At 33.0% G+C, this 25,725-nt stretch overlaps 3 protein-coding genes across 6 annotated transcripts; 2 read left to right on the top strand and 1 right to left on the bottom strand.

Moving 5' to 3' along the window:
- Nucleotides 1–6,593: 6,593 nt before the first annotated feature.
- On the bottom strand, nt 6,594–25,327 carry Mnat9 (microtubule-associated Nat9). The gene is made up of 4 exons (XM_077441623.1): nt 25,168–25,327; nt 24,984–25,093; nt 8,816–8,872; nt 6,594–8,735 (listed from the first exon to the last, which is right to left on the bottom strand). The coding sequence occupies exons 1-4, from the start codon at nt 25,242–25,244 to the stop codon at nt 8,371–8,373; spliced, it is 609 nt and encodes a 202-aa protein (XP_077297749.1). The 5' UTR covers nt 25,245–25,327; the 3' UTR covers nt 6,594–8,370.
- On the top strand, nt 12,624–17,379 carry LOC143919345 (uncharacterized). Of its 3 annotated transcripts, none has more exons than XM_077441616.1 (4): nt 12,645–12,847; nt 12,921–13,232; nt 14,325–14,459; nt 15,556–17,377. In XM_077441616.1, the coding sequence occupies exons 1-4, from the start codon at nt 12,734–12,736 to the stop codon at nt 16,456–16,458; spliced, it is 1,464 nt and encodes a 487-aa protein (XP_077297742.1). In that variant the 5' UTR covers nt 12,645–12,733; the 3' UTR covers nt 16,459–17,377. The 3 variants fall into 3 exon arrangements, with proteins under 3 accessions (XP_077297744.1, XP_077297742.1, XP_077297743.1); XM_077441617.1 differs by having other exon boundaries at nt 12,649–12,847; nt 14,328–14,459; nt 15,556–17,368; XM_077441618.1 differs by lacking the exon at nt 14,325–14,459 and having other exon boundaries at nt 12,624–12,847; nt 15,556–17,379.
- On the top strand, nt 18,210–24,253 carry LOC143919346 (uncharacterized). 2 transcript variants are annotated; one of them, XM_077441621.1, is made up of 4 exons: nt 18,210–18,396; nt 18,471–18,782; nt 19,142–19,227; nt 21,084–24,252. In XM_077441621.1, the coding sequence occupies exons 1-4, from the start codon at nt 18,283–18,285 to the stop codon at nt 21,091–21,093; spliced, it is 522 nt and encodes a 173-aa protein (XP_077297747.1). In that variant the 5' UTR covers nt 18,210–18,282; the 3' UTR covers nt 21,094–24,252. The 2 variants fall into 2 exon arrangements, with proteins under 2 accessions (XP_077297747.1, XP_077297745.1); XM_077441619.1 differs by lacking the exon at nt 19,142–19,227 and having other exon boundaries at nt 18,239–18,396; nt 21,084–24,253.
- Nucleotides 25,328–25,725: the final 398 nt, after the last annotated feature.

The raw sequence follows: 25,725 nt of genomic DNA on the forward strand, positions 1-25,725 counted from the left end.
CGAGGTTCATATATATATATATATATATATATATATATATATATATATATATATATATATATATATATATATATATATATATATATATATATATATATATATATATATATATATATATATATATATATATATATATATATATATATATATATATATATATATTTATATATATTTATATATATATATATATATATATGTATGTATATGTATATATATTGATTTGTTGCTGTCATTGTGTTCTTACTTATACATCGAACTATTGTATTACGGTCGATGCTGGCCGCGAGACCGAATCGTATACTTTTGACGATCGGCCAGCCTCGATTAATATAATTTTTTATATGTTCTTATATTATATATGTATATAACCAAAGATATAAAGATTGGTTTTTTTTTTTTTTTGTACAACAACAATATCGTTTCCTTTGAATGTATGTAATATAGTATTGTGGTTTGTTTTTTACTGTAAAATATGTATGCATTGTTGAAGCTTATACTATGTTGGTGTTGGATATAACTAGTTAAGTGACTTAACTAGTCAAACTATACGTTGACTGAATCATATGCTTCTATATTGTCAAGGATATGAGTTATTGATACATTTATTGAGGGCCATCATATTAATAATTTAAATGGATTAGTTACCAGCTATTTGTTATAAAATATCCATTGTAATTAATATTTTACCAAATATTTCTAGATAAAATGTGTGTGTTTGAGGCCTTCGCCATGTAGTGACAGTTCATATATACAATATAAGGCCTGATCCTTATGTATGTATTATAGATGAAAACATGATGCGTATATCGGACTCAATCTAGCAGCTGAGATGTGACTTACAACCACAATAGTGGTGCTGTCGTCTCTCATAATTCAGTTTAGGTGTGTCTTTCAATGAAGCCTCAATTAGATTAATGTTGTAAGCGACAACAAATAAAACGTGTTTCCTGTATTGAAAAAAAAACTATTATAAATGTTGCGTTTATAATATTGTTCTAGTTGACGCTATGGGTGTTGGTTTACCATGTTTTCTAAACAACTGTCACCATCTCAATCATAGTGGCCTCTGTGTGTGTTGTCTTTAGCTAAAATGGCTTGTCTAGGGATTCTAAAAATACCGACATTTGTCACTACCGGTACTACCAGAAGAAAAGTCCTAATATGTACTGATATTATTTATTAATTACGAAATAATGTGTAATTTTACACCGCGCGAATTAAGAGTCATCAATGATCAGCGAATCTCAAAAAGTAAATAAAATTTTGCATGGCTTTGCATTAATCCTTTGCCCGCGGCAATAAATATAGCGGCACCTTTTTCGCGAATTTGGCAATTGAGTTTTCGACCTTAAATACAGATTTTAATATTTACTCAAGTAACCAGATATGTTAATTAACACATAAAGTATTATTTTAAACAGTAAAATACATAATATATCTCGTAGTTTTGGCTTAATTGTCAAATAATCAGTCTTCATACAATTGAGACGTATCGTCGCCATTGTTCAACAGACGTGACGTCACATAAACGAGGTTTCAGTATGGTTCCACAAAAAACTAATTTTGACTGGTATATATGAATTTTAAGCAAATTGAATAGATGGCATTCAACTCTCAGTAATATATTCAACCAATTTTGAACCTTAAAACAATTGAAATAGGCGCATATAAGCCTCAAAATCCCGTGCAAAGTACAGAAATTCTATGGAAGACAGCTGCGCTACAGACTTGTCGCGCAATGCTTCCATAGAAAACGGCCGCGGGCAAATGGTTAAAGGATTTTTTTATGCGTGGAAAGACGGTTCGGTGATCATTGGTCACAAAAGTCACTAAAATCTCTATAACGGAATATCTGTCAGCCGAAAAGTCCATCATACTAACGAAAACTCGAGTGCCAAATATTCCGCATTCGCGATTTTCATAGCAAAAATTGTCTTTGTGACCACCGCAATGTGACTAATAATCCAATTACCGTGGAAGACAGTCATAAATCAACATATGTATGTATTTGGAAATAGTCTCAGGTATAAGTGCGATATTTTCGGCATACTTTGATTTTAAATTACACAATACACTTGGCGTCTCCTTTGAATAGCGGGTCAAAAAGGATGTTGAATGCCAACTCATTCTTCGACTAATCCATACAAACTAGCTGATATATGTATTTGGAAATAGTCTCAGGTGTATGTACGATATTTTCGGCATACTTTGATTTTAAATTTATGATGCATTTAACGTCTCCTTTGAATAGCAGGTCAAAAAAGATGTTGAATGTCAACTTATTCTTCGCCTAATATTTTTTCTTTTAAATACAAAACAATTCAACTGACATAAATTTGAAATTATCATACTTCGATAGTTCCGGAAGGACCGGTTTCGACGGTGCTGGTATTGGAATCCCTAGTCTTGTCCTGTTTATTTCTATACTTTGAAACTTAATGATGATGGAAATGGTTGTACGTTTTGAGGCAGTGGAATTTTTAATCTTGAATCGAAATAATTCTTCCATATAATTTGAGCAATAACTTTGATATTAATAATTTTATTGTGTAAATAAGCTAATATTATGTATGTATGTAGAGTCGAGGCTGTCATGATAGAGTCTCAGTTGGGACAGCCCACTCGTGGAGTTGTGCGGTAAATCAGACTCGGCTAAATGTTGATATCGATGCTCAAAGTCTAGGATTAGGCTCGGTGTTCGATTCGACTCTATTGCGACAACCTCGGTAGAGTGCCAAGGTTCAATCTTCTTCATATTCGAGTCTTCCTTTGGATGTCTAACGTAAGTTATAGTTATTTGTAGCTAATGTCACTTCACAGTTTCTTCATAGTCTTCACCGGACCAAACACATTGTTCCAGACAATGTTACCAATACGGTATACGTATGTAATTCTAAAGCAAAGATTTGGCTGAAGTTGTCATATGTATGTATATTGAAGAATTTTAGATACATCCTTAAAAATTGGATTCTCCACTTTCCTTTAAAAATATTATATAGAAGAATTGATTCATATAAACTTTATACATGAACATATACTAATTTGGGTGCCACTTTAGTATGCGATCTACCTTCACGTTTTTACTCTAATATGCGGTCTCAGTTCTCGCGTGTGACAGTGAGACTGAATAATACCGACCCTAACAACCTAATCTTAAATGAATAGGGCCAACCCTAACTTAACCTAACCTAACCTGACCCTTGAATAAATAGGTGTTGGCTGCTAAGACATGTTTTTTGTGAAAATATTTATTAAAAAACATATCTTAGCAGCCAACACCTATTGATTTAAGGGTCAGGTTAGGTTAGGTTTAGTTAGTGTTGGCCCTATTCATTTAAGATTAGGTTGTTAGGGTCGATATTTTCTTCGCTGCTGATGATATTTTAATAGAAATGCTTCGACAACATTATGGGGCAGTAGGAAAAAACAAAAATTTTAATAAACAAGTCATTGCTACGATACAAATAAAAAAAAATAGTTGACTGCGAATCAAAGGTAGACCGCATACTAAAGTAGCATCCTAATTTGAGTCAATCAAATGGTATATTAAATTGCTGCATAGGGTTGGATTGGGATAAATCAATATTAATCAATTTTATTTCCGGTTCACAGTGAAGCTTGATTAGTCGATTAATAAGTATGACTTGAATATCTAATACATAATAAAAATGGAGTGTTCATATTGAACGAGTTCGTGTATAATTCACGGATTGAATGATCAAGCTTTCACCAGATATATAACTTGGCTCCAATTTCATACAAACTTGATTACATATAGGCCGATATATTTCGGATTCTGCAGTAATCTTTTTTTTTATACATATATATAATATTAAGCAAGTAGTATGGCTCGGTGGTTGCGTTTATGTTTAGCACCGAGAGCTTACCGGGTTCGATCCCGTGCTAACTTTTAATGCTGCTGGTCAGACTTGGATATTTGTGACTCCAAGTCAATCGTTTCCTATCAGAGTTTGTCAATTAATCTGATTTCATCGTTGAAACGGTTCCTCCATCAAATCGACAAAAACCATTGTACCCGCTATGTCACAAATATCTGAATTTGATTTATGTACAAGTCTAAATCCGTAGATGTCTGTATGGATTAATTAATTGTTAATTTATGTAATAAAATATGCTGTAATGTTTGTATTTAATTGTCTAGGGAGGCGTATTGGGGTTTACCTGTTAGGCCTTCCTGGTATATACATATCTACATATGTAAAATAAATATACCAAGGAGGCCTAACAACAGGTAAACCTCAATGTGCATTCCTGGCCAATTACCATCGATAAAACAATTTATACAGTATCACGGAGACATCTATGGACATTCTATAATGCTAATATTTCGAGAAATACATACATTTTTCAGAGTAGGTAGCATATTTGTATATCAGCAAATTCGAGTTGCTATAAACTCGAGCATTATGTTCCTGGTTTATTTGTTTATGTTACAGTGAAAGCATATTTCAAGTGAAAATATATTTTCATCAATTCAAGCAGTGAAAACGTATCAAACAATGAATTTACAACTCTATAAATTTAACCCTTAATAGGGCCAACCCTTACTTAACCTAACCCTTAAATAATACCAACCCTAACAATCTAATCTTAAATGAATAAAACCAACCCTGAAAATGTAACTGGTTATGATTTCACTGAAAATATATTTTCACTTGAAATATAATTTCACTGTGACATATACATATAGCGCAAATCATTGAAAATAATCATGTAATACATTATATAGAGATCTACTATTATATATCGAAATATATGTGTCGGTGAGTTATGACGATATATTTATACATTATTGTTGGAATTGAAATGAGTAGGTGTCCATCCGAGGCCGTCGCGATAAATTGACAGTCCGTATTTAATACCAAGCCTGATCTCTGATGGAAAATACTGTAAATGAGTCTCAATGTTAGCCTATCTGTGATTGTCGTCGATAACTTTCAGCCGGTGTAATTTCATCGATGATATTTACCGTGAGTTTTCTGAACTGATTGAGCTGGTCTTAGCCGTCGGTGTCTTTTTATCGGGACAGGCCACATTTCATTTGATTTAATTGTATTGTGTTACTAATGAAATATATACCACATATCTTTTGGAATACCTTGGAACGTCATAGAAATGGAAAATAATTGCATAGGAAAAATCGACAAGACATATCGTAGACGTTTTCAGTGCGTGATGCTAATTTTGATGTTTCTTCAAATTGTAAATAACGAAAATTTATACTGTCCGTTGCGGAACTGCCGATGCGTTCACACCGACTTACTTTGTTGCCTCAACTGAACCATTCAATACGCATTTAAATATTATATATATATATATATATACATATATTATAGCCATTAAGAATTTAACAACGTTTATGTTGTTAAATTAAAATAATTTCACTGCCATAATAAAATCTTACATATATATATACGATAATTATTAAATTTATATATATATAATAATAAAGCTAGTGGCTTATAAAAATAAATGTATTTCAATACTTATACAATGCAATAATCATATATATTATACATGTATTGTTATGTATGATGCAATTAATTTCGAAACTCATCGTTGATTCATATCATAATAAAACCATATATTTAAATATATTATATACCGCCTTTTGTATTTGTCTTCATATTCGACACTAGTTATGAAATATACATACATTTTTGCTATTTAATCCATTGTAATAATAATGATAAATAAAATTTATAGTATTACTGATGTTGTATAAAAATATTTTGTATCGACTTATTTATATTATATGAAATATTTTTTGTATAATATATGTAGCTTTTCTCACGTACCGATTGTGGGTTCGTCGTTGTTTGCCGATGCTTAAGACGTCGACAGTTTATATGCTTACCTACCTTAACCAGTCTGGAAGTAATTAGTCGGTGAATCGGCTGATGATCACCGATGAGATATATATGTATATTATATAACGATTCTTCAATATGAATAATATGAAAAAAGTATTCACAATTTTTAATCAATGCTTCAAGTATTTATGTAATTGTGAAATTTAATATAATTATAAATCGTTTATGTGTGTATAATCTGAATGACATGACGGCTGCCGACTTTGACCGTGACGATTGTTCCGATTGAGACGTGTTTTAATGCCGTATTCGCGCTCGGTGGGGCCGAATCAGTGTGATTGTTTTTAATATAAGAATCGGTCGCACAAAGTTTCATTGGAGCGGTCGTCACGGTAACGGTAATTCGGTATAAATAAATATATTCAAAATTATCAAAAATATATTCTACTTTGGAATGAAACAAAAAAAAATAAATAGAAAATGGTGCTCGAGATGATTTGTATTATTTTTTAGATAAGTGAAGTAAACAAGTGTATTTTTTTTAATTTTAATTTATATCCATTCAATAGGAATAAATAATAGTTCAAGAAAAAATTACGGTGTAACATGTGTAGTCGAGAATGCATTTTTTTTTCATATATATATATATATATATATATATGTATACATATTCTTTAAATTTATTGATTGTTATTATTATTCATTTTTGTATAGTATATTATTTTTAGTACAAATAGTTTTAGGGGTTTTTTTTTTTTTAATTGAGATTTATTATTGTATACTTTGAACGCATTTATTTGTTTAACGAATCCCATGTTTACACTGTGTGCGTGTGTATGTGTGTATTGTTTAGTTATGAATTATTTTTTTTTAATTATGTGCAATAAAAGTTTACAAAGTTTACTCACGAGTCTCATTACATATAGTATGAATTATTACTATTCATATATCTGTTACAGTTGAAGTGTATTTTCAGTGTATTCCTACTGGCGTTTTATGTCATTCATATTAGACTACAATTCAAATGGTAAATTATATCTCTGCAAGCACAAATATGTACACTTTCAACAATGTGCGCCAGTTGTAATAGAACAGTTGAGTTTTGACAGCTTTGATGTTTTTATGAAAGCTTTAGAATTCAATAATGCATTGATATTTGCTAGATAATACAAATAAAGGTAATGAGTACCGTATTGCGAATGTGTTCAAAACAAAAATGTGACTTTCCAACACAATTTACTAGTCGAGTGACGTTTTCACGAAAGCCTATTCTTTCCACCTTACCTGGTACCAACTTATAGTTAACCCTTTGCCCGCGGCAATAAATATAGCATTTAAATATATAGCAATTAAATATAGCTTAAATACAGATTTTAATATTTACTCAAGTAACCAGATATGTTAATTAACACTTAAAGTATTATTTTAAACAATAAAATACATAATATATCTCGGTAGTTTTGGTTTAATTGTCAAATAATCATTCTTCATACAATTGAGACGTATCGTCGCCATTGTTCAACAGACGTGACGTCACATAAACGAGATTTCAGTATGGTTCCACAAAAAACTAATTTTGACTGGTATATATTCATTTTAAGCAAATTGAATAGATGGCATTCAACTCTCAGTAATATATTCAACCAATTTTGAACCTTAAAACAGTTGAAATAGGCGCATATAAGGCTCAAAATCCCGTACAAAGTACAGAAATTCTATGGAAGACAGCCGCACTACAGACTTGTCGCGCAATGCTTCCATAGAAGACGGCCGCAGGCAAACTGTATTTCCAGTTTTAATCTAATATATATATAATTTCGAAAGAGACTTTATATGTAAGGTTTAAAGGTTTGGGTGGGAGCATCGAAAACAAATCAAAGCTGACGACGATATTGATATTGTTGAATTATTTTTTTTTTATTCAAATAAATTTAATAAAAAAAACAAATGAATGTTTACTATTAGATTGTTTGCCATGTTTAAGCTGTTTATGTTACAAATACCGAGCGAAGCCGGGTAAAACCATTTAATATATATATAATATTTTGTCCGGTTGGAATGTAATTCGCCATATGAATCAACTTACATCGCTTAGACGAAATCTATTACAACTGAAAATACACTTCAACTGTAACATATACATTCAATATACAAAATATAATATTGATAAAATTTATAATTGTTTTATTTTCATTTTTTTATATCAATCCTTATATTACATATGTATATTGTTCTATAAGTGTGTAATATAAACTGTATACTTCATTTTAGTTAGACTGGTAGTAAAAAGAGAAATACCCGATTCCGATTGATGCTTCAACCAATAAGAATCGCTTATTTGAAGATCCATAGAAAAGCTTAACTCACAATTTACAAACATACATAGGTGTAATGGCATCATCCAATCAGCAATGAATAGGTAGCTTTTTTCCAATCCATTTACTCAAAATGAAAGACTTAAATTAGGCCTGTATCATTCTTGATTTTCAGTTATTTTCAGAAATGTAATATTAAATTAACGGATGAGAAATTCATATTATAATAATCCTGGTTTTGAGCGATCATATCGACTGACTTCTATGTTTGTAGATTTTTTTAAATTCATCGTATCGTCGTCGGTGACAATTTTTACCAGCGTCACTTCGTGAAAAACTTGGCTGACAGCTTCCTCTCGAAAATCAAATTGTTTGAACATATTTATGCTGATTGTATTGTCCAGAGATATTTTGACTTCGAACGTTTTCAGGCGTAGATTTTCGATCCCGTAAAGCATCATCATGGTTGTCGCTTCGCGACCAAATCCTTTCTTCCGAGCGCTCGGTTCGGCTACCATTATTTCCACTTCAGCTTTAGCCGGATCATCAGCGCTGATGAACAGGTTGGTGTCTCCGATCATTGAATCTATGATGTAAATTTGTAAAAAATATTATAAAATAGCTAACTCTTTTGAATTCGTGTCAACGAGAAGTGAGTATACCTACTGATTTCATTATGTGTTTCTTCAAATATAGATTTGTCTAATATGATGAATGTACACTCTGAAAATAAAATAAAAACTCATTATACATATTGAATAAACTTACTGAAAATTTTGTACTTATTACAAGCTAAATGCTGCTCATACATGAGGCCAATATTATTAAGACATCCCAATAAGCCGAGTCAGTATTGGCCTCGCGTAAATAGGCATTCCGAGACAGTAACATTTCTTATACTGCATTTACACGAGGCCAATATTAGCTCGGCTTATTGGGATGTCTTAAAGAGGGCTGGATACCCGAAACGTTTATTTTTTTGCCGTTCCTCTCTTCGAAATATTGTATATTGAGTGAATGCGACAGTTGCGCCTCGACCAGATAATATCTACAAAATATCGACAAAATCGGGGTTTCGTATTCTCCAGTTTTCTCCTCCGAAACTGAACCAATTTAAAAAAAAATTTCATCATCGGTATGAGAAAAATATTTTCTATGTTTGTGTGGTCGTATTTTTTTAAAAATCAACCGTTAAATAAGCACGCTAGACTCTTTTCGCGAGTGTAAAAAAGAGGCGATTTTATCGATGTTTAGCGGCTCCTAACTCCTATAAAAAATAACTAATCAAAAAAATAAAACCACAGAAACATGCCAATGGTAGATATCCATAGCATATTAAAAAACAATTTCTCTAGTGCCATTATTGAGGAAGAGAGAAGTGTAATACGTTTGTATGGACAAGGCGTTAGTGTATAGCCCTCTTAACAATTGGCCTCATGTAAATGCAGCATAAGAGCCACTCCAACTAAACAAAACTATTTAAAATCAAGTACGTAGGGGAGAAGTATCACGAAAGAGCCATTTTTATAAATCGATTCATAAATACTGTTTAATCAATCGAAAATTGAAAAATATATTAACAAAACATAAAAAAACATTTAGGAAGGGAAATTGATAACAAAAAAACATCATAAATTATATATATATATATATATATATATATATATATATATATATATATATATATATATATATATATATATTTAAATATATATATATATATATATATATATATATATATATATATATATATATATATATATATATATATATATTAAAATGGTAATTATTAAAATTGAGTTGGATTTTTCTGGCGAGTTTAATAAGGCAAGATTCGATAAGTTTCAGGATTTGTTGTCCGGGAAGATTACTGTGAAAAAATAACGGGGAAAAACGGGAACGGAAATGGGACAAACGGGAATGAGTGTCATTGCAATGCAATAATTTCAAATGTGTTCGCTGCCTGCGTTTTTCCGACAAATGGGAACGGGAACGGGAATTGCATGCGTTATTGTGACATTGCAACGCATGCAGGGTTCAGCTAGTTCTAAAATAAATTGTCATAAAATAAGTCACTTTGTCGGTAAATTTCTTTATTGGTCAATTTAAAATTAATTAAATATGGGTATATATAATGAAAGGACCACTCCTTTCATGGAAATATTGAATGGCCCTTTTAAGGAAATGGTACTTTTTGAGAAATAACCTAAAAATATTCACACAGTTAAGAGAAAATAAACATACAGAGCTTAATCCTTGATAACTGGTGTATTTAATTACGTTCTCAAAGTATTACACATTAAAAAGGTAAGTTAAGTTATTTGCTTAAGCATAAACAAAAAAAAAAACACTTAGTAACGGAAATAAATTTTCAAAAAACAATTCCGGACAGTTTCGACCCTGAACTTTCAGATCAAGTAGAGTTTTGCAGTGTTGCCATTGTTAAAAATAATATTCATTTCTGTATCATTATTTAACATAGACTGGCAATCACGATTGGCCCTTTCATGGTACTTCTCCCCTACATTATTTTAGTATGGAATATTACCAACTGCAATTTAATCTTTCGCCCAGGGTCATCTCTCCCTCTCCAACCTACGCTACGGGCCTGTTATATAAATAAAATACATATATACAATTTATTCAAATCGATACTTCTTAATCCGAATGAGGTTTCTTGTTACAGCGGTTTTTTAAAAATCAAAAGAAAACTGACATGTCGAACAAGTAAACAAATGCTTTTAGGAATATTGATGTATATCCGCCATCTCGGCTATTTTAAGCACTTACAATTGATTTAATGGACTCAATTTATCAGATGATTTCTAAACTGACAGCTCTACAAGCAGGTCAACTAAACATTCACTGCTATCGTGACGGCCGCGTAGACATATTTACTTTATCTATGTACGTAGTAACAATAGATAAAGTTTTTTTTTAATTTAGTCATAATTAAGCTTCAATTGAATTTAAGCAATTGATTAATTAACTTATGGCAAAATATTATTTTTTAACAGGTAACACCAATGCGCCGGTTCGGTGATTACTAGTCAAATGTGAACCGGTCGCTCTAGATCGGTCACACGTGATCACCCGTCACACTAAAACTGGTCACACCCGAAAATTGGTCACGAAAAACTGGTCACACCCAAAAATTAAAAAGTAGTCGAATTTTTGGGTGTGACCCATAGATGTATAATACATAGATCCGCCCTCACGGTTTATACTGGTCTCCCTTTTGGCGCATGCACACTTTTCTCTCAGTAGGTTAGTAGCTTCTAAGTAGGAAAGGTCGACTGCGGAGATCTTGTCGATACATATGCGGAGATCTTTTCATTTTTTCGTCACTAACTGAGGGGTGCGGGGGGTTTAACTAGCGGGGAAGTTGGGAAAAAAAATGTTTTTTCCCTACGACGCAGCGGTACCTACCTACCTACTGAGAGAAACTGTGCATGCGCCAAAAGGGAAACCAGTATAAAGCGTGAGGGCGGATCTATCTGTATTTTATATGTATGGTGAAAACACACTGAATGGTACGTGGTGCGCGTTTTTTTTTTATATACTTTTAAGTATGTGAAAAAAACGCGGCACCCCTAGCCCATATACATGGTACACAGTCCCAAAAATCACCCCCTGGAGTGTTTCGATGATATTTTATCCATGTATTTATCCTAGTTTCATAGTGATTGATAACGGTGAATCCCATATTTGAAGAAATGTAGGAGAAACTTGTCTGTTGCATATGGATATGCATACACGCGTAACCCCCCAAACATATGCACTCTGCACGTGCAACTACACCCGAATTCGGGAAAACCCACTGTTTACGGTCACGGCGGCAAGCTAAGAACGTGATGTCCCATACCACCCAGGGGAAGTGAAAAAACCACCGACGACTGTGTCGTAGGGAAAAAACCTTTTTTTTCCCCAACTTCCCCCCGCTAGTTAAACCCCCCGCACCCCTCAGTCAGTGGCGACAAATCTCCAACGAAATTTGTATGTAATGCCATATCTAGGTTATTCTAGATCTATGGTGTGACCAGTTTTTTCGTGACCAATTTTCGGGTGTGACCAGTTTTGGTGTGACGGGTGATCACGTGTGACCGATCTAGAGCGACCGGTTGTCCTGTGACTGGTTCACATATGACTAGTAGTCCGTTTACCCAATGCGCTTTCCTGGCCAGAAACATTGTACATTTGATACAAGTATATGTATTATTATACAGAATAAATACATAGAGACATCTATGGTCAAATTTGTAAATTTTGCAGCATATTTTAAACAACTCAGTAAATACATATCAATAAACATCCACAGAGACATTTAATGGTTAAATTTGTAAATTATAATTTAGGGAAAAAGTCGTTGGGCATGTGATAAGATTGACAAAATAAATATTTCTATCAATTAGTACTAAGGAAACTTATTGAGGGTGCAAAATATTTTCGCAATGTTACAAGATTATTGTTTTATAATGTCAAAATCCAAATGGTCGACTACTGTGACGTTCATCACAAGAATTGGTATGAGTGCATAGCAACTGTCAAAGTTCTGTAGAAAATCAGAACATATTGAATGTCGACATGGCGATGGAGTGTCGTCTTTGCCTTTGTTCCGTTCGAGCTGAATTTTCCATTAATATTTATGAAAAATCAGAAGCCCTAGCTAAATGGATACGCAGCTGTTGTCGGCTGCAGGTATATTACACATGTTGATATTTAGTTATATTTAGATGGAAACCTGATACGATTCATTAAATTTCTTTCACAGGTGGATAAAGAAGACGGATTGCCTCATACTATATGTTTTTCCTGCGAATCCAACTTGGAGATGTTGATCGAATTCAAAAATACCTGTAAACAAAGTGTTACTGATAAGGGATTGACAGCGCGAAGATGTTTGGATATTGCAATAGATGTAGATTCGTTGGACGATTTGGATTGGGAGGACGAATGTCGTGCCATTGGTTTAATATCGGATGACGATGATATGGATAACGAAAAACAGACGAGCATTCCAGAAGAAATTAATCCAATCAGTATCGATGATGCTTCACTATGCCCAAAACAGGATGTCAAAGTGGTAATATTATTGGATTTTCATTAGACTTTAACTCATTTAGCATCATTTGAAAGCTAACCTTTACTAACATATTACATACATACATACTAGGGTTTCTGTATTCCCGGACTTTTTCAATTCCCGGGATACGGGACGGAGTTCAGGATCGTTCCCGGGATTCCCAGGATCCCGAGACATATGTAAAAAAAAATTTTTATTAATAAAAAAAATATTTATTTATTTACAAAATATAAAAAAATGTAAACAATACATAATATATCTATTAACTGGAAAAAATTTAATAATAAAAGTAAACTTATTTAAAGTAGCTTCTTGAGAATACTAAAATATTTAAATGAGAATCCGCCTATTTCTAGATTTGGTAAAAAAATTTCAACAATGGAAAAAACTCATTCAGTTTCGGTCGAAGTTGGTTTTATTGTTAAAAGGGACAAAAACATTTTTTATCTTGTCAGCATGTATATTTTAATTTCGTTTTTAAAGTCGAGGCTATTTTTACATACCTCCTTTGCATTTCACATGGTTTTCGTGTTAGTGGTCATTTTTTATATCTCTTATCTTTATTTACGTTATTTTGTATATTTGTCTTTGATAACTCCTTATTTAATTCTTCATTCATTGTCAAACACATAATTGTTCTTCATCCGAATCTAAAAGAGTTTCTTCCTTTGTGGAATCGTCAATACCAGAAGGATATACTCGCTTCATAATAGTTTCACCGTAGGATATTCTACATTCACTTTTATTACAACATTTAAAGAATGTTTTGTTCGGTATAAAATTAGAAATCAGTTTTAGGCTTCTTCTTTCTTCGATTTTAATTTTCAATTCTTGGAATAATTCATCAGTAAGGTCAAGTACTTCGCTATTGAGATTTTCCAAAAATAGGATTACAAGAAACCATTTTGGCCAAACGCACAAACGCCAAACGCTCATAAAACTTCCACGTCCGGGGAATGCGCTGTACTTACTGCTAAACAACAAACGACCCGGGTCAGAAACCCTAATACATACATATGTATATATATTAGGGCTGGCATACGTCCCTGTAGACCGTGGCATTTTATTTATTTATTATTTATTTATTGAAAGGAGGAATGTCGTGCCAGTGGTTTAATATCGGATGACGATGATATGGATAGCGAAAAACCGATGAGCAATCCAGAAAAAATGAATCCAATCAGTATCGATGAAGCTTCACTATGCCCAAAACAGGATGTCGAAATGGTAATATTATTGGTTTTTCATTTGACTTTAACTCATTTAGCATCATTTGAAAGCTAACCTTTACTGACATATTACATACATACATATGTATATATATTAGAGCTGGCATACGTCCCGGTAGACTGTGACTTGTCCCGGTTTTTATAGATATATGTCCCCGTGTCCCAGTCCACGATCAGTTGTCCCGGTATTCTATTTATCTAAAAACTTCTAAGGAAAAACAAGTAAATGTGAGAATGAAAGGTGAAAGGACCGCAAGGCTTCAAGGGAAAGTACGAATTTGGAGTCTCGGTCTTGTTAAATTTTGCCCAGTTTCGATATTGAGCTTTTCGCCATGCCGATCCGTATTTTTATTTCAGTCTCACACTCATTATCATCCAACAGCGTTGATCCGAGATAACTTAACTCGTGTACAACTTCAAGATCATACAGAGCATCCGTCCTAGTGAGTTGACCACGTCATTCCACCATCATAATCTTTGTTTTCGCTATATTCATCCCGAGTCTCTGCTTTCGTATTGCAGACTATAGAGTAAATTCACCCTATCTTCTTTGGAGTTGAACATGAGAGTGGTATCTTCGGCGTATCAGAGATTGGATATACTTTTACTCCCCCATTTTTTTCCTTCCATAACACTGAGCAACAAAATGAGTTACCGGAGTGGAGACAAATCAATCTTTACTATTTTTGCCCATTAAATTCCAATATGACAATAATTTTTGTTGGTTTGTTCTCGTTTGTAAGATATGAGCGTTTAAAAAAATGCCAAGTTTTTACAGATATTTGGCTTTTGCAGTCTTTAACTCAATATCTAGTTTTGCAGTGCCAAAACGGAGTATTGGAATCGATAGTCACATGTTTTTTCTATTGATTGTGATTTTTTATTGCTTTAAAATCTTGTTCATCCTTGCTAACAACAGCGTCCAAGTTTCGCATCCCTACAGCAGAACTAGTGATTAATATCAATATGTATTATTTTGCTGTCAGTTGGCGTTAGTGTATTGTTCTAGTTTCTAGTTCAGATGGCTAATAACTATGCAATGGCCAACAATTGTAGCGAATAATATTTAATTGATTATACTATGTATTTTTCAGGTGGATTTAACAGCAAAGGATTCAAATCAATGTTCTGAAGAAATAAATAACGCTTCAAAAGTGTGTCCAGAAAGTAAAACACAAACGGCAACAAATGTCTTGAAATGTCCTATATGTCCGAAAAAATTTTTTAAACTTCGTAATTTAAACAAGCACGTCAAAAACCACGAAAAAAAGCGCATCGAAAAACAAAACAAAAAACAGAACAGAAATCACCAATGTGAAAGCTGCCTGAAATGTTTTGCAGAGAAAAATGAGTTAAATGTTCACATGGAAAGTCACGTTCCTTATGAAACTAGCAGATGTTTTATCTGCCTGAAACTGTTTTCAAAGGATGACGAGTTAAGAGTTCACTTGAGAAGTCACACTCGTAAAAAAGCTTACAAATGTGATTTCTGCCTGAAACTGTTTTCAAATAATGATGAGTTAAAATTTCACATCAGAAGTCACACTCCGAATAATTCTTACAAATCTGCAATCTGGCCGAAACTGTTTTCAAACAAAGACAAGTTAAAAGTTCACATGGAAAGATACGCTCCGAATGAAACTTACAAATGTGAAATCTGCCCGAAACTTTTTTCAAACAATGACGAATTTAAAATTCACATGGAAAGCCACTCAGAAAATATAACATTCAAATGTAAATTTTGCTCAAAGTGTTTCAGCAAGAGCGCTTCTTTGACCGAGCATCTGAAATCTAGGTCCGCAAGGAAATCTTACAAATGTAAAGTATGCTTGAAGTGTTTTACGCGGAATCGTGAATTAAACGAACACATGACTTCTCACAAGGGAGAAAAACCTTTCAAGTGTGAAATCTGCTCGGTAAGTCTTTCGACCAGTCTCAATTTATCCAAACACGTTAAGTCGCAACATATGAACGCAAAAAGTGCTAACATGCCATAGTTATACAATATAACATCAAATAAAAATAAATAGATCTATAGCGAAAGCATATGAATATCTGTAGTATCTTATTGGTAAATGAAATTAACTATAATCCAAATCGAATATCAAGAAGCATTTGATTGTGTGTATCTCGTTAGTATAAGGTTTGCCAGTCTCCAGCAGTTATTAAACTGTCGATGAAACGTATAATATCTTTAAAATACCAAAGCTTTAGCTCTTGTGATTGAATTCTATACTAGCTACATTGCAAAAAGTATCGATTAGTGGGAGTGATTAGCAGTTGAAGTTGAAGATTTGGGGATATAAGCATAATAACAGTTACCGGAATTTTACTTGGTATTCTGTCTGTATTCATAAATATAGTCAAAACAACATACAGAAAAAGGATCAACACATTTTTCAAAAGGTCAATCACCTTTGAGATGTGGTAAAACTGATAAAACGCATTAACGTCTCAATCTGAAGAGCTTTCTGACAGAATTCTTCAACGTGATTGTGTTCTTCAGGCATAAGACTACTTTGCCGTTCTATGTTAACGTAACATGATTATTTCTGTCTGCACATTCTTTATATTTGTTCCTTTTCGTGTGTTTTTATTATAAGTAACTTGAATTTTAATTATAATATCGCATAATTTATATTTACTGACAAATAATAATCAATTGGAGAAACTTGTAATCTCACTATTTATTCATTTGAAAACAGAAAAATTGAAAATGTATGAATTTATGTATATTTTATATTTACCGACAAATAATAATCAATGGGAGAAACTTGTAATCTCATTATTTATTAATTTGAAAACAGATAAATTGAAAATGTATTATGTACCCATGTACTATGAATACTAAAATGTATACCCATATTTAATTTACTTTAAATTGACCAATAAAGAAAATTACCGACAAAATTACTTATTTTATGAGAATTTATTTAAATTACTGCCCGATTATAAATTTTCTTATATTAAAAAAGTCCTACCAAATGAACAAACTTCAGTATTATATTTGTGATAAAATATTTCTTGGTTATAGACTTATTTAAAAATAAAGTGAAGAATCTGATAGTGTTTATTAAAATTAAATTCCATTCTCAGCGATTATCAATTAATAGTGATGAAAATATTGAAAACGTACTATCTTCATCTGTACGCTAACTTTGTTGCATTTCATATTCCTGCAATTTTATCCTTGTATTTATCTTCGCTTGACAGTGATCGATAACTGTGTATCCAGTGCCGGTTTTAGGGGGGGGGGCTAGGTCGGGCGACGCCCGAGGGCGCCAAATAAGTTAGGGCGCCGAACGATACGCCAAAGGCGCTTCAAAATTTTAAATTAGAGCCCCAAAAGCCATTCAAATAGATTAGAGCGCTAAAGGCGAAAGTTCTTTCTAAGGGTGTTTAGAAAAAATTGCTTGAGGGCGCCATCGAGTGTAAGGCGGCAATGGGTGTATCCCATATTTGAAGAAATGTGGGAGAACCCCCACAGCGGGGAGCCAAGCACACAGCGTGCCGCTCTTCCCTGTGTGATTTCGCCCTAAGTCGTTGCCAGCGACTTAAGCTTTTCCCCTAAAATATCCTCTATTTATCACATGCCAACGACTCGTTGAGCATGTGATAGGATTGAGAAAATAAATATTTCTATCAATTAGTACTAAGGAAACTTATTGAGGGCGCAAAATATTTTCGCAATGTTACAAGATTTTTGTTTTATAATGTCAAAATCCTAATGGTCAACTATGTGATGTTTATCACAAGAATTGGTATGACTGCATAGCAACTGTCAAAGTTCTGTCAAAAAACAGAACACATTGAATTTTGACATGACGACAGAGTGTCGACTTTGTCTTTGTTCCGTTCGAACTGAATTTTCCGTTAATATTTATGAAAAATCAAAAACTCTAGCCAAATGGATACGGAGCTGTTGTCGGCTACAGGTATATTACATATGTTGATATTTATTTATATGTATATGGAAACCTGATATGATTTAATAAAATTTCTTTCGCAGGTGGATAAAGAAGACGGATTGCCTCATACTATATGTTATTCTTGCGAATCCAACTTGGAGATGTTGATCGAATTCAAAAATACCTGTAAACGAAGTATTACTCATAAGGGATCGACGGCGCGAAGATTTTTGGATATTGCAATAGATGAAGATTCGTTGGACGATTTGGATTGGGAGGGGGAATGTCGTGCCAGTGGTTTAATATCGGATGACGATGATGTGGATAGCGAAAAACCGACGAGCAATCCAGAAAAAATGAATCCAATCAGTATCGATGAAGCTTCACTATGCCCAAAACAGGATGTCGAAATGGTAATATTATTGGTTTTTCATTTGACTTTAACTCATTTAGCATCATTTGAAAGCTAACCTTTACTGACATATTACATACATACATATGTATATATATTAGAGCTGGCATACGTCCCGGTAGACTGTGACTTGTCCCGGTTTTTATAGATATATGTCCCCGTGTCCCAGTCCACGATCAGTTGTCCCGGTATTCTATTTATCTAAAAACTTCTAAGGAAAAACAAGTAAATGTGAGAATGAAAGGTGAAAGGACAACAAGGCTTCAAGGGAAAATACGAATTTGGAGTCTCGGTCTTGTTAAATTTTGCCCAGTTTCGATATTGAGCTTTTCGCCATGCCGATCCGTGTTTTTATTTCAGTCTCACACTCATCATCATCCAACAGCGTTGATCCGAGATAACTTAACTCGTGTACAACTTCAAGATCAGACAGAGCATCCGTTCTGGTGAGTTGACCACGTCATTCCACCATCATAATCTTTGTTTTCGCTATATTCATCCCGAGTCTCTGCTTTCGTATTGCAGACTATAGAATAAATCCACCATATCTTCTTTGGAGTTGAATATGAGAGTGGTATCTTCGGCGATTGGATATACTTTTACTCCCCCATTTTTTTCCTTCCATAACACTGAGCAACAAAATGAGTTACCGGAGCGGAGACTAATCAATCTTTACTATGTTTGCCCATTAAATTCGAATATGACAATGATTTTTGTTGGTTTTTTCTCGTTTGTAAGATATGAGCGTTTAAAAAAATGCCAAGTTTTTACAGATATTTGGCTTTTGCAGTCTTTAACTCAATATCTAGTATTGTTGTGCCAAAACTGAGTATTGGAATCAATAGTCACATGTTTTTTCTATTGATTGTGATTTTATATTGCTTTAAATTGATATACAGTATACTCTCGATTATCCCGGTGCGGAATATCCGTGCTTGAAAATATATTAATAATTTTTTTTCTTATATGATTATGAGACGCTCCGATTAATTGCGATTGCGTAAACACGCGTGTTATTTAAAACAAATGATGTCACACAGAAATGTTTTTCATTCCCTTTTTTTTAATGTCTTTTACATACTATTGCGTTAATTCTTTCAGTCGGTACAACACTAATACTACATAACTACTAACGACCACTTATCAGCTTAACTATGCGCATTTTTCTTAATAAATAATGAGTCTTAAAATTATGAAGGAAAAATTTGTGTTGTAAATATGATATTATATTCGAAACCAAGTCAAAATTTGATAATTCGGATTATCCGTGACGTTCCTCCCCAGCATTAGCCCGGATAATCGGAGTGTCTTGTTCATCCTTGCTATCAACAGCGTCCACGTTTCGCATCCATACAGCAACAGTACTAATATTAATAGCGATATGTATTATTTTGGGGTCTACCTCACAGCACCGAAAGTGAAAAGGTCGAAAAAGCAAATATCGGAAGGCAAAGATCGAAAATCGAAAGATCTTAAGTCGAAAGATCAAAAAAAATGGGTGCATGGTAAACGGTACTATGTATATATAATATATATGAGTGGCATGCGGTGAAATTATCTCTCTTTTTGTCCGGTCTCCGTGACGAGCCAGAATGTTAAATTACAGAAAACGCAAATATCAGAAGGCAAAGATCGAAAATCGAAAGATCTTAAGTCGAAACATAAAAAAAAGGGTGCATGGTAAACGGTACATTCTCACTTAATTTGCGCGAGCAGGATACAACAGGAACAAGAGGAACAGGCTTTTCCTCCCGTATTAATGTGCGCGCGCAGAATACGGGAGGAAAAGCCTGTTCCTCTTGTTCCTGTTGTACCCTGCTCGCGCAAATTAAGTGAGTATGTATGTACGTGAGTATGTACCGTTTACCATGCACCCTTTTTTTTTGATCTTTCGATTTTCGATCTTTGCCTTCCGATATTTGTGTTTTCTGTAATTTAACATTCTGGCTCGTCATGTAGACCCCTTTTTGTCATACAGCCTTTTTTAATGTGCGCGCGCAGGATACAGGAGGAAAAGCCTGTTCCTCTTGTTCCTGTTGTATCCTGCTCGCGCAAATTAAGTTTGGATGTACGACGGGGAGAGAGAGTTTTACCGCACGCCACTGATATACATATATACTAACCGTTTTTCATATGTATGCATGATAAACGAATATTTTCGACTTTTTCACAGTCATTTTCATTTTGATATCATTTGACGTTAGTGTATTGTTCTAGTTTCTAATTCAGATAGCTAATAACTATACAATGGCCAACAATTGTAGCGAATATAATTTAATTGATTATACTATGTATTTTTCAGGTGGACTTAACAGCAAAAGATTCAGATCAATGTACTGAAAAGATAAATAACGCTACAAAAGTGTGTCCAGAAAGTAATACAAAAACTGCAAAAAAAGTCTTGAAATGCCCTACGTGTTCGAAAAAATATTTTAGACTTCATAGTTTTAACAACCACGTCAAAAAACACATCAAAAAACAACCTCACAAATGTAGAATCTGCCTGAAATGTTTTGCAAAGAATGGCGAGCTAAAAGTCCACATGGAAAGTCATGCTGCGAAAAAAACTTACAAATGTGAAATCTGCCCGAAACTGTTTTCAAAGAATGACGAGTTAAAAATTCACATGAGAAGTCACACTCCGAAAAAAAATTACAAATGTGATTTCTGCCTGAAACTGTTTTCAAATTATGACGCGTTAAAAGTTCACATGAGAAGTCACACTCCGAATAAAACTTACATATGTGAAATCTGCCCGAAACTTTTTTCAAATAATGACGAGTTAAAAGTTCACATGGAAAATCACGCTCCGATTAAAACTTACGTATGTGAAATCTGCCCGAAACTTTTTTCAAACGATGACAAATTTAAAGTTCACATGGAAAGTCACTCTCAGAATATAACATTCAAATGCAAATTATGCTCAAAGTGTTTCAGTAAGAGCGATTCTTTGACTGGCCATCTGAAACGTAGCTCAGAAGGGAACTCTTTCAAATGTAAAGTTTGCTCGAAGTGTTTTACGTGGAATTGTGAATTAAAAGAACACATGACTTCTCACAGGGGAGAAAAACCTTACAAGTGTGAAATCTGCTCGATACGTCTTTCGACCAGCTTCAATTTATCCAAACACTTCAAGTTGCAACATATGTACGCAAAAAGTGCTTACAAGCCATAGTTATACAATATAACAGCGGTTCCCAACTTTTTCTGACTCGCGTACCACTTGGTAGTACATGACGCTAAATTGTACCACCATATAAAAATGGTTGTATTTCATGAAATTTGTTTTTGCAAGTGTAATTATTATATATGGTATTAGCATGGTAAGGAATGTGAAGACACATACACGCAATATCTGCTTTGGTAAGAAATTTTGTGGAAAAAAAGTTATTTGCCGAGTCACAATTATAATATGCTCAAAGTTTAATATACATATGTATCTACTATTTTATCATACTTCCATTATTGATAAATGGTTTTAATAAAAACACAAAATTACAAAGTACATATAATATATTTTCTTTTCATTAATTAAATCTCTTTACAAAATAAATTTAATGAGATCCTTGTAACTTGTTTCGAGGAACATAGTTTTTTAAAATTTGGTTCAAATGATGCGAGATGTACCTTTAAATCTGGAGCTGCATTCAATCTATGTCTATATTTGTCTTATTAAAATATATGAAGAGAAAGCTCTCTCAACCAGTTCAGTGCTAGTAAACGGCGACAGAAATTTAAGCGGTGTGTCAGAAAGCTGTTCATATTCTTCACTAATACCTAGCCAAAAATTAATAACCTTATTTATTTCGAATTCAGTTTTTAAATGCTATAATTTGAATGTTCAATCAAGTTCTGCTTTTCCTTTGTAGCTGTCCGAAAATGTTCGTTACCAAAGAGGTTTGAAATCCAATTGTTTGCATCTTACGGTTTGGGAAGCACTGCGTAAAAGACGATTTCATCCCTAGTAAATGTTCAATTATTTTTCACGTATATCCCGAGACATACTATTCTTGTTTTCAGATAAGAAATTATGTTAAGTTTCAAATACTTCAGTTTGATCATTTTCGATACATAGATTCCAAAAATCTAATTTTCTAATCATACTTTCAATTTTATCTGCAACATTAAAGATCATTATCGAGCTGTTCTCAACTGTCAAATTCAAGTTATTTATTTATTAGAGCGTTAACGAGGTAAATTTAAAATATACTTCAAAGACCATGCCGAATCTGAGGAAAACGTATCGATTGCCAGATTTTCGATCACCAACTGTACATATTGACGTCAATGATGACTAATTAAGATAATGTTTATGAATTACTAGTTTACCCGGCTTCGCTCAGTATTTGTAATATAAACAGCTTAAACATGGCGAATCTAATAGTTTAATATTCATTCGTTTTTTATTAAATTTATTTAATCGAAAAAAATATAATATTCAACCAATTGAATTGTCGTCATGGAAATTTTATTTTGTTTTCGAAGTTCCCAAACAAAGATACAAACTTACAAAGTCTCTTTCCAAATTATATATTAGATATAAAAAATATTTCTATTTTTATGATTGTAAATCATTCATTCCTGCATGTCCGCCATTACTGATTGGACCACAGGTTGAGAAACGCTGCAATATAACATCCATATATCAAATAAAAAATAGATCAATAGCGAAAGCATATGAATCTCTGTAGTATCTTATTGGTAAATGAAATTAACTATAATCCAAATCAAAATCATTTATTCTTCTCAACATTGTAGCACTACAAATTGAAATTTTTAATGTTAATTGTGCTACCGAATATCAAGAAGCATTTGATTGTGTGAATCTCGTTAGTATAAGGTTTACCAGTCTCCGGCAGTTATTAAAATGTCGATAAAACATATAATATCTTTAAAATACCAAAGCTTTAGCTCTTGTGATTGAATTATATACTAGCTGCATTGCAAAAAGTATTGATTAGTGAGAGTGATTAGCAGTTGAAGTTGAAGATTTGGGGATATAAGCATAATAACAGCTACCGAAACTTGACTTGGTATTCTGTCTGTTTTTATAAACATACATAGATAGTCAAAACAACATACAGAAAAAAACGATAAACACATTTTTCAAAAGGTCAATCACCTTTGAGATGTGGTAAAACTGATAAAACGCATTAACGTCTTAATCTGAAGAGCTTTCCAAAAGAATTCTTCAACATGATTGTGTTCTTCAGGCATAGGACTACTTTGGCGTTCTATGTTAACATAACATGATTATTTCTGTCTGCACATTCTTTATATTTGTTTCCTCTTCGTATGATTTTATTATAAGTAACTTGAATTTTCATTATAATATCGCATATTTTATATTTACTGACAAATAATAATCAAATGTAGAGACTTGTAATCTCACTATTTATTCATTTGAAAACAGATAAACATATAACCATATTTAATTAATTTTAAATTGACCAATAAAGAAATTTACCGACAAAGTGACTTATTTTATGGAAATTTATTTAAAACTAGCTGAACCCGGCATGCGTTGCAATGCCACAATAACGCAAGCAATTCCCGTTCCCGTTCCCATTTGTCGGAAAAACGCTGGCAGCGAACACATTTGAAATAATTCAATCGTTTGTTTATTTTACCCTAACAACGCAGGTTGTGACGCGAAAACATTTGAAATTATTGCGTTGCAATGACACTCAGTCCCGTTTTTTCTGTTTCCGTTCCCATTTTTGGCGATTTTTTTTTCAGAGGAATCTTCCCGGACATGCATACAACAAATCCTGAAAGTTCCATCAGTTGAGTGGTTTAGTAGTCTATACGAGACAGACATTCAATTTTACATATATATATATATATATATATATATATATATATATATATATATATATATATATATATATATATATATATATATATATATATAGATACAAAGATGTCCTACCGTAAGTTCTCATATTTTGACCAAAAGATTTCTATATTCCGAGTTTGAGATTTTAAAGCAATATCGAGTGGAAAACTGCCCAATTATAAATTTTCTTATATTAAAAAAGTCCTACCAAATGAGCAAACTTATATTTGTGATAAAATATCTCTTGGTTATAGACTTATTTAAAAATAAAGTGAAGAATCTGATAATGTATATTAATTGATAATCGCTGAGAATGTTATTTAATAGTGATATAAAATTGAAATGTAAATATTGACAACGTACTATCTTCATCGATACGCCAACTTCGTTGCATTTCATATTCCTGCTCAATTGAAAGGGGTTCAGATGCCGTGAGAGACTGAAGTTCTTCAGATTGCATCCATGCATGATATCTGAAATGACCGAGTTTTCTTTATATTTTGTTGCGAGTTGATATCACAACGGAATGCGTGAATATTCAACAAACTTTGGAACGTGATGTTCTTCATATGGTACTAGAATTACTTTACTTCCAATTAGACGAACGTTTTCATTGATTTTCATGATATTATTAATACAATATTTTAACTCATAACCTGCGACAGTAATGTCAATTTGACGTTCACTTTGTTTTCATCCGTAACAACAGTTATGATGCCCATACCTAAACCTGAAATATCTTGAAATATATAAAAAGACCCTTTATGAAGGGAAATTGATAAAAAAAAAACATTATAAATTGTTCTTACGGTTCTGTATGCATAGGATTTAAAAAACATTAATTTTGGCCCTTTCATGGAAATCCATCCACGGAAGGACTCCTCGCAGTGATCGATAACGGTGTATCCCATATTTTAAGAAATGTAGGAGAACCCCCACAGCGAGGAGCCAAGCACACAATGTGCTGTTATTCCCGGTTCGGTGATTACTGGTCACAAAGTACTCGTCACAAAGTCACTAAAATCTCTATTACGGAACATCTGGCAGCCGAAAAGTCCATCATATTAACGATAACTATCATACTAACGAGAACTTGAGTGCCAAA

The sequence above is a fragment of the Arctopsyche grandis genome, chromosome 11 (genome assembly GCF_051622035.1).
Source record: "Arctopsyche grandis isolate Sample6627 chromosome 11, ASM5162203v2, whole genome shotgun sequence".
Taxonomy (NCBI): domain Eukaryota; kingdom Metazoa; phylum Arthropoda; class Insecta; order Trichoptera; family Hydropsychidae; genus Arctopsyche; species Arctopsyche grandis.

Excerpts from the sequence above, each read along its gene's own strand:
- LOC143919345 (XM_077441616.1), top strand. The coding sequence starts at position 12,734 with ATGGCGATGGAGTGTCGTCTTTGCCTTTGTTCCGTTCGAGCTGAATTT. Across the intron at positions 12,848-12,920 it reads GCAGCTGTTGTCGGCTGCAG|GTGGATAAAGAAGACGGATT; the intron begins GTATATTACACA and ends TTTCTTTCACAG. Across the intron at positions 13,233-14,324 it reads CAAAACAGGATGTCAAAGTG|GAGGAATGTCGTGCCAGTGG; the intron begins GTAATATTATTG and ends ATTTATTGAAAG.
- LOC143919346 (XM_077441619.1), top strand. The coding sequence starts at position 18,283 with ATGACGACAGAGTGTCGACTTTGTCTTTGTTCCGTTCGAACTGAATTT. Across the intron at positions 18,397-18,470 it reads GGAGCTGTTGTCGGCTACAG|GTGGATAAAGAAGACGGATT; the intron begins GTATATTACATA and ends TTTCTTTCGCAG. Across the intron at positions 18,783-21,083 it reads CAAAACAGGATGTCGAAATG|GTGGACTTAACAGCAAAAGA; the intron begins GTAATATTATTG and ends TGTATTTTTCAG.
- Mnat9 (XM_077441623.1), bottom strand. The coding sequence starts at position 25,244 with ATGAAAATCAATGAAAACGTTCGTCTAATTGGAAGTAAAGTAATTCTA. Across the intron at positions 8,873-24,983 it reads TTGGCGTATCGATGAAGATA|AGTGTACATTCATCATATTA; the intron begins GTACGTTGTCAA and ends TTTTATTTTCAG. Across the intron at positions 8,736-8,815 it reads AGAAACACATAATGAAATCA|ATTCAATGATCGGAGACACC; the intron begins GTAGGTATACTC and ends TTTACATCATAG.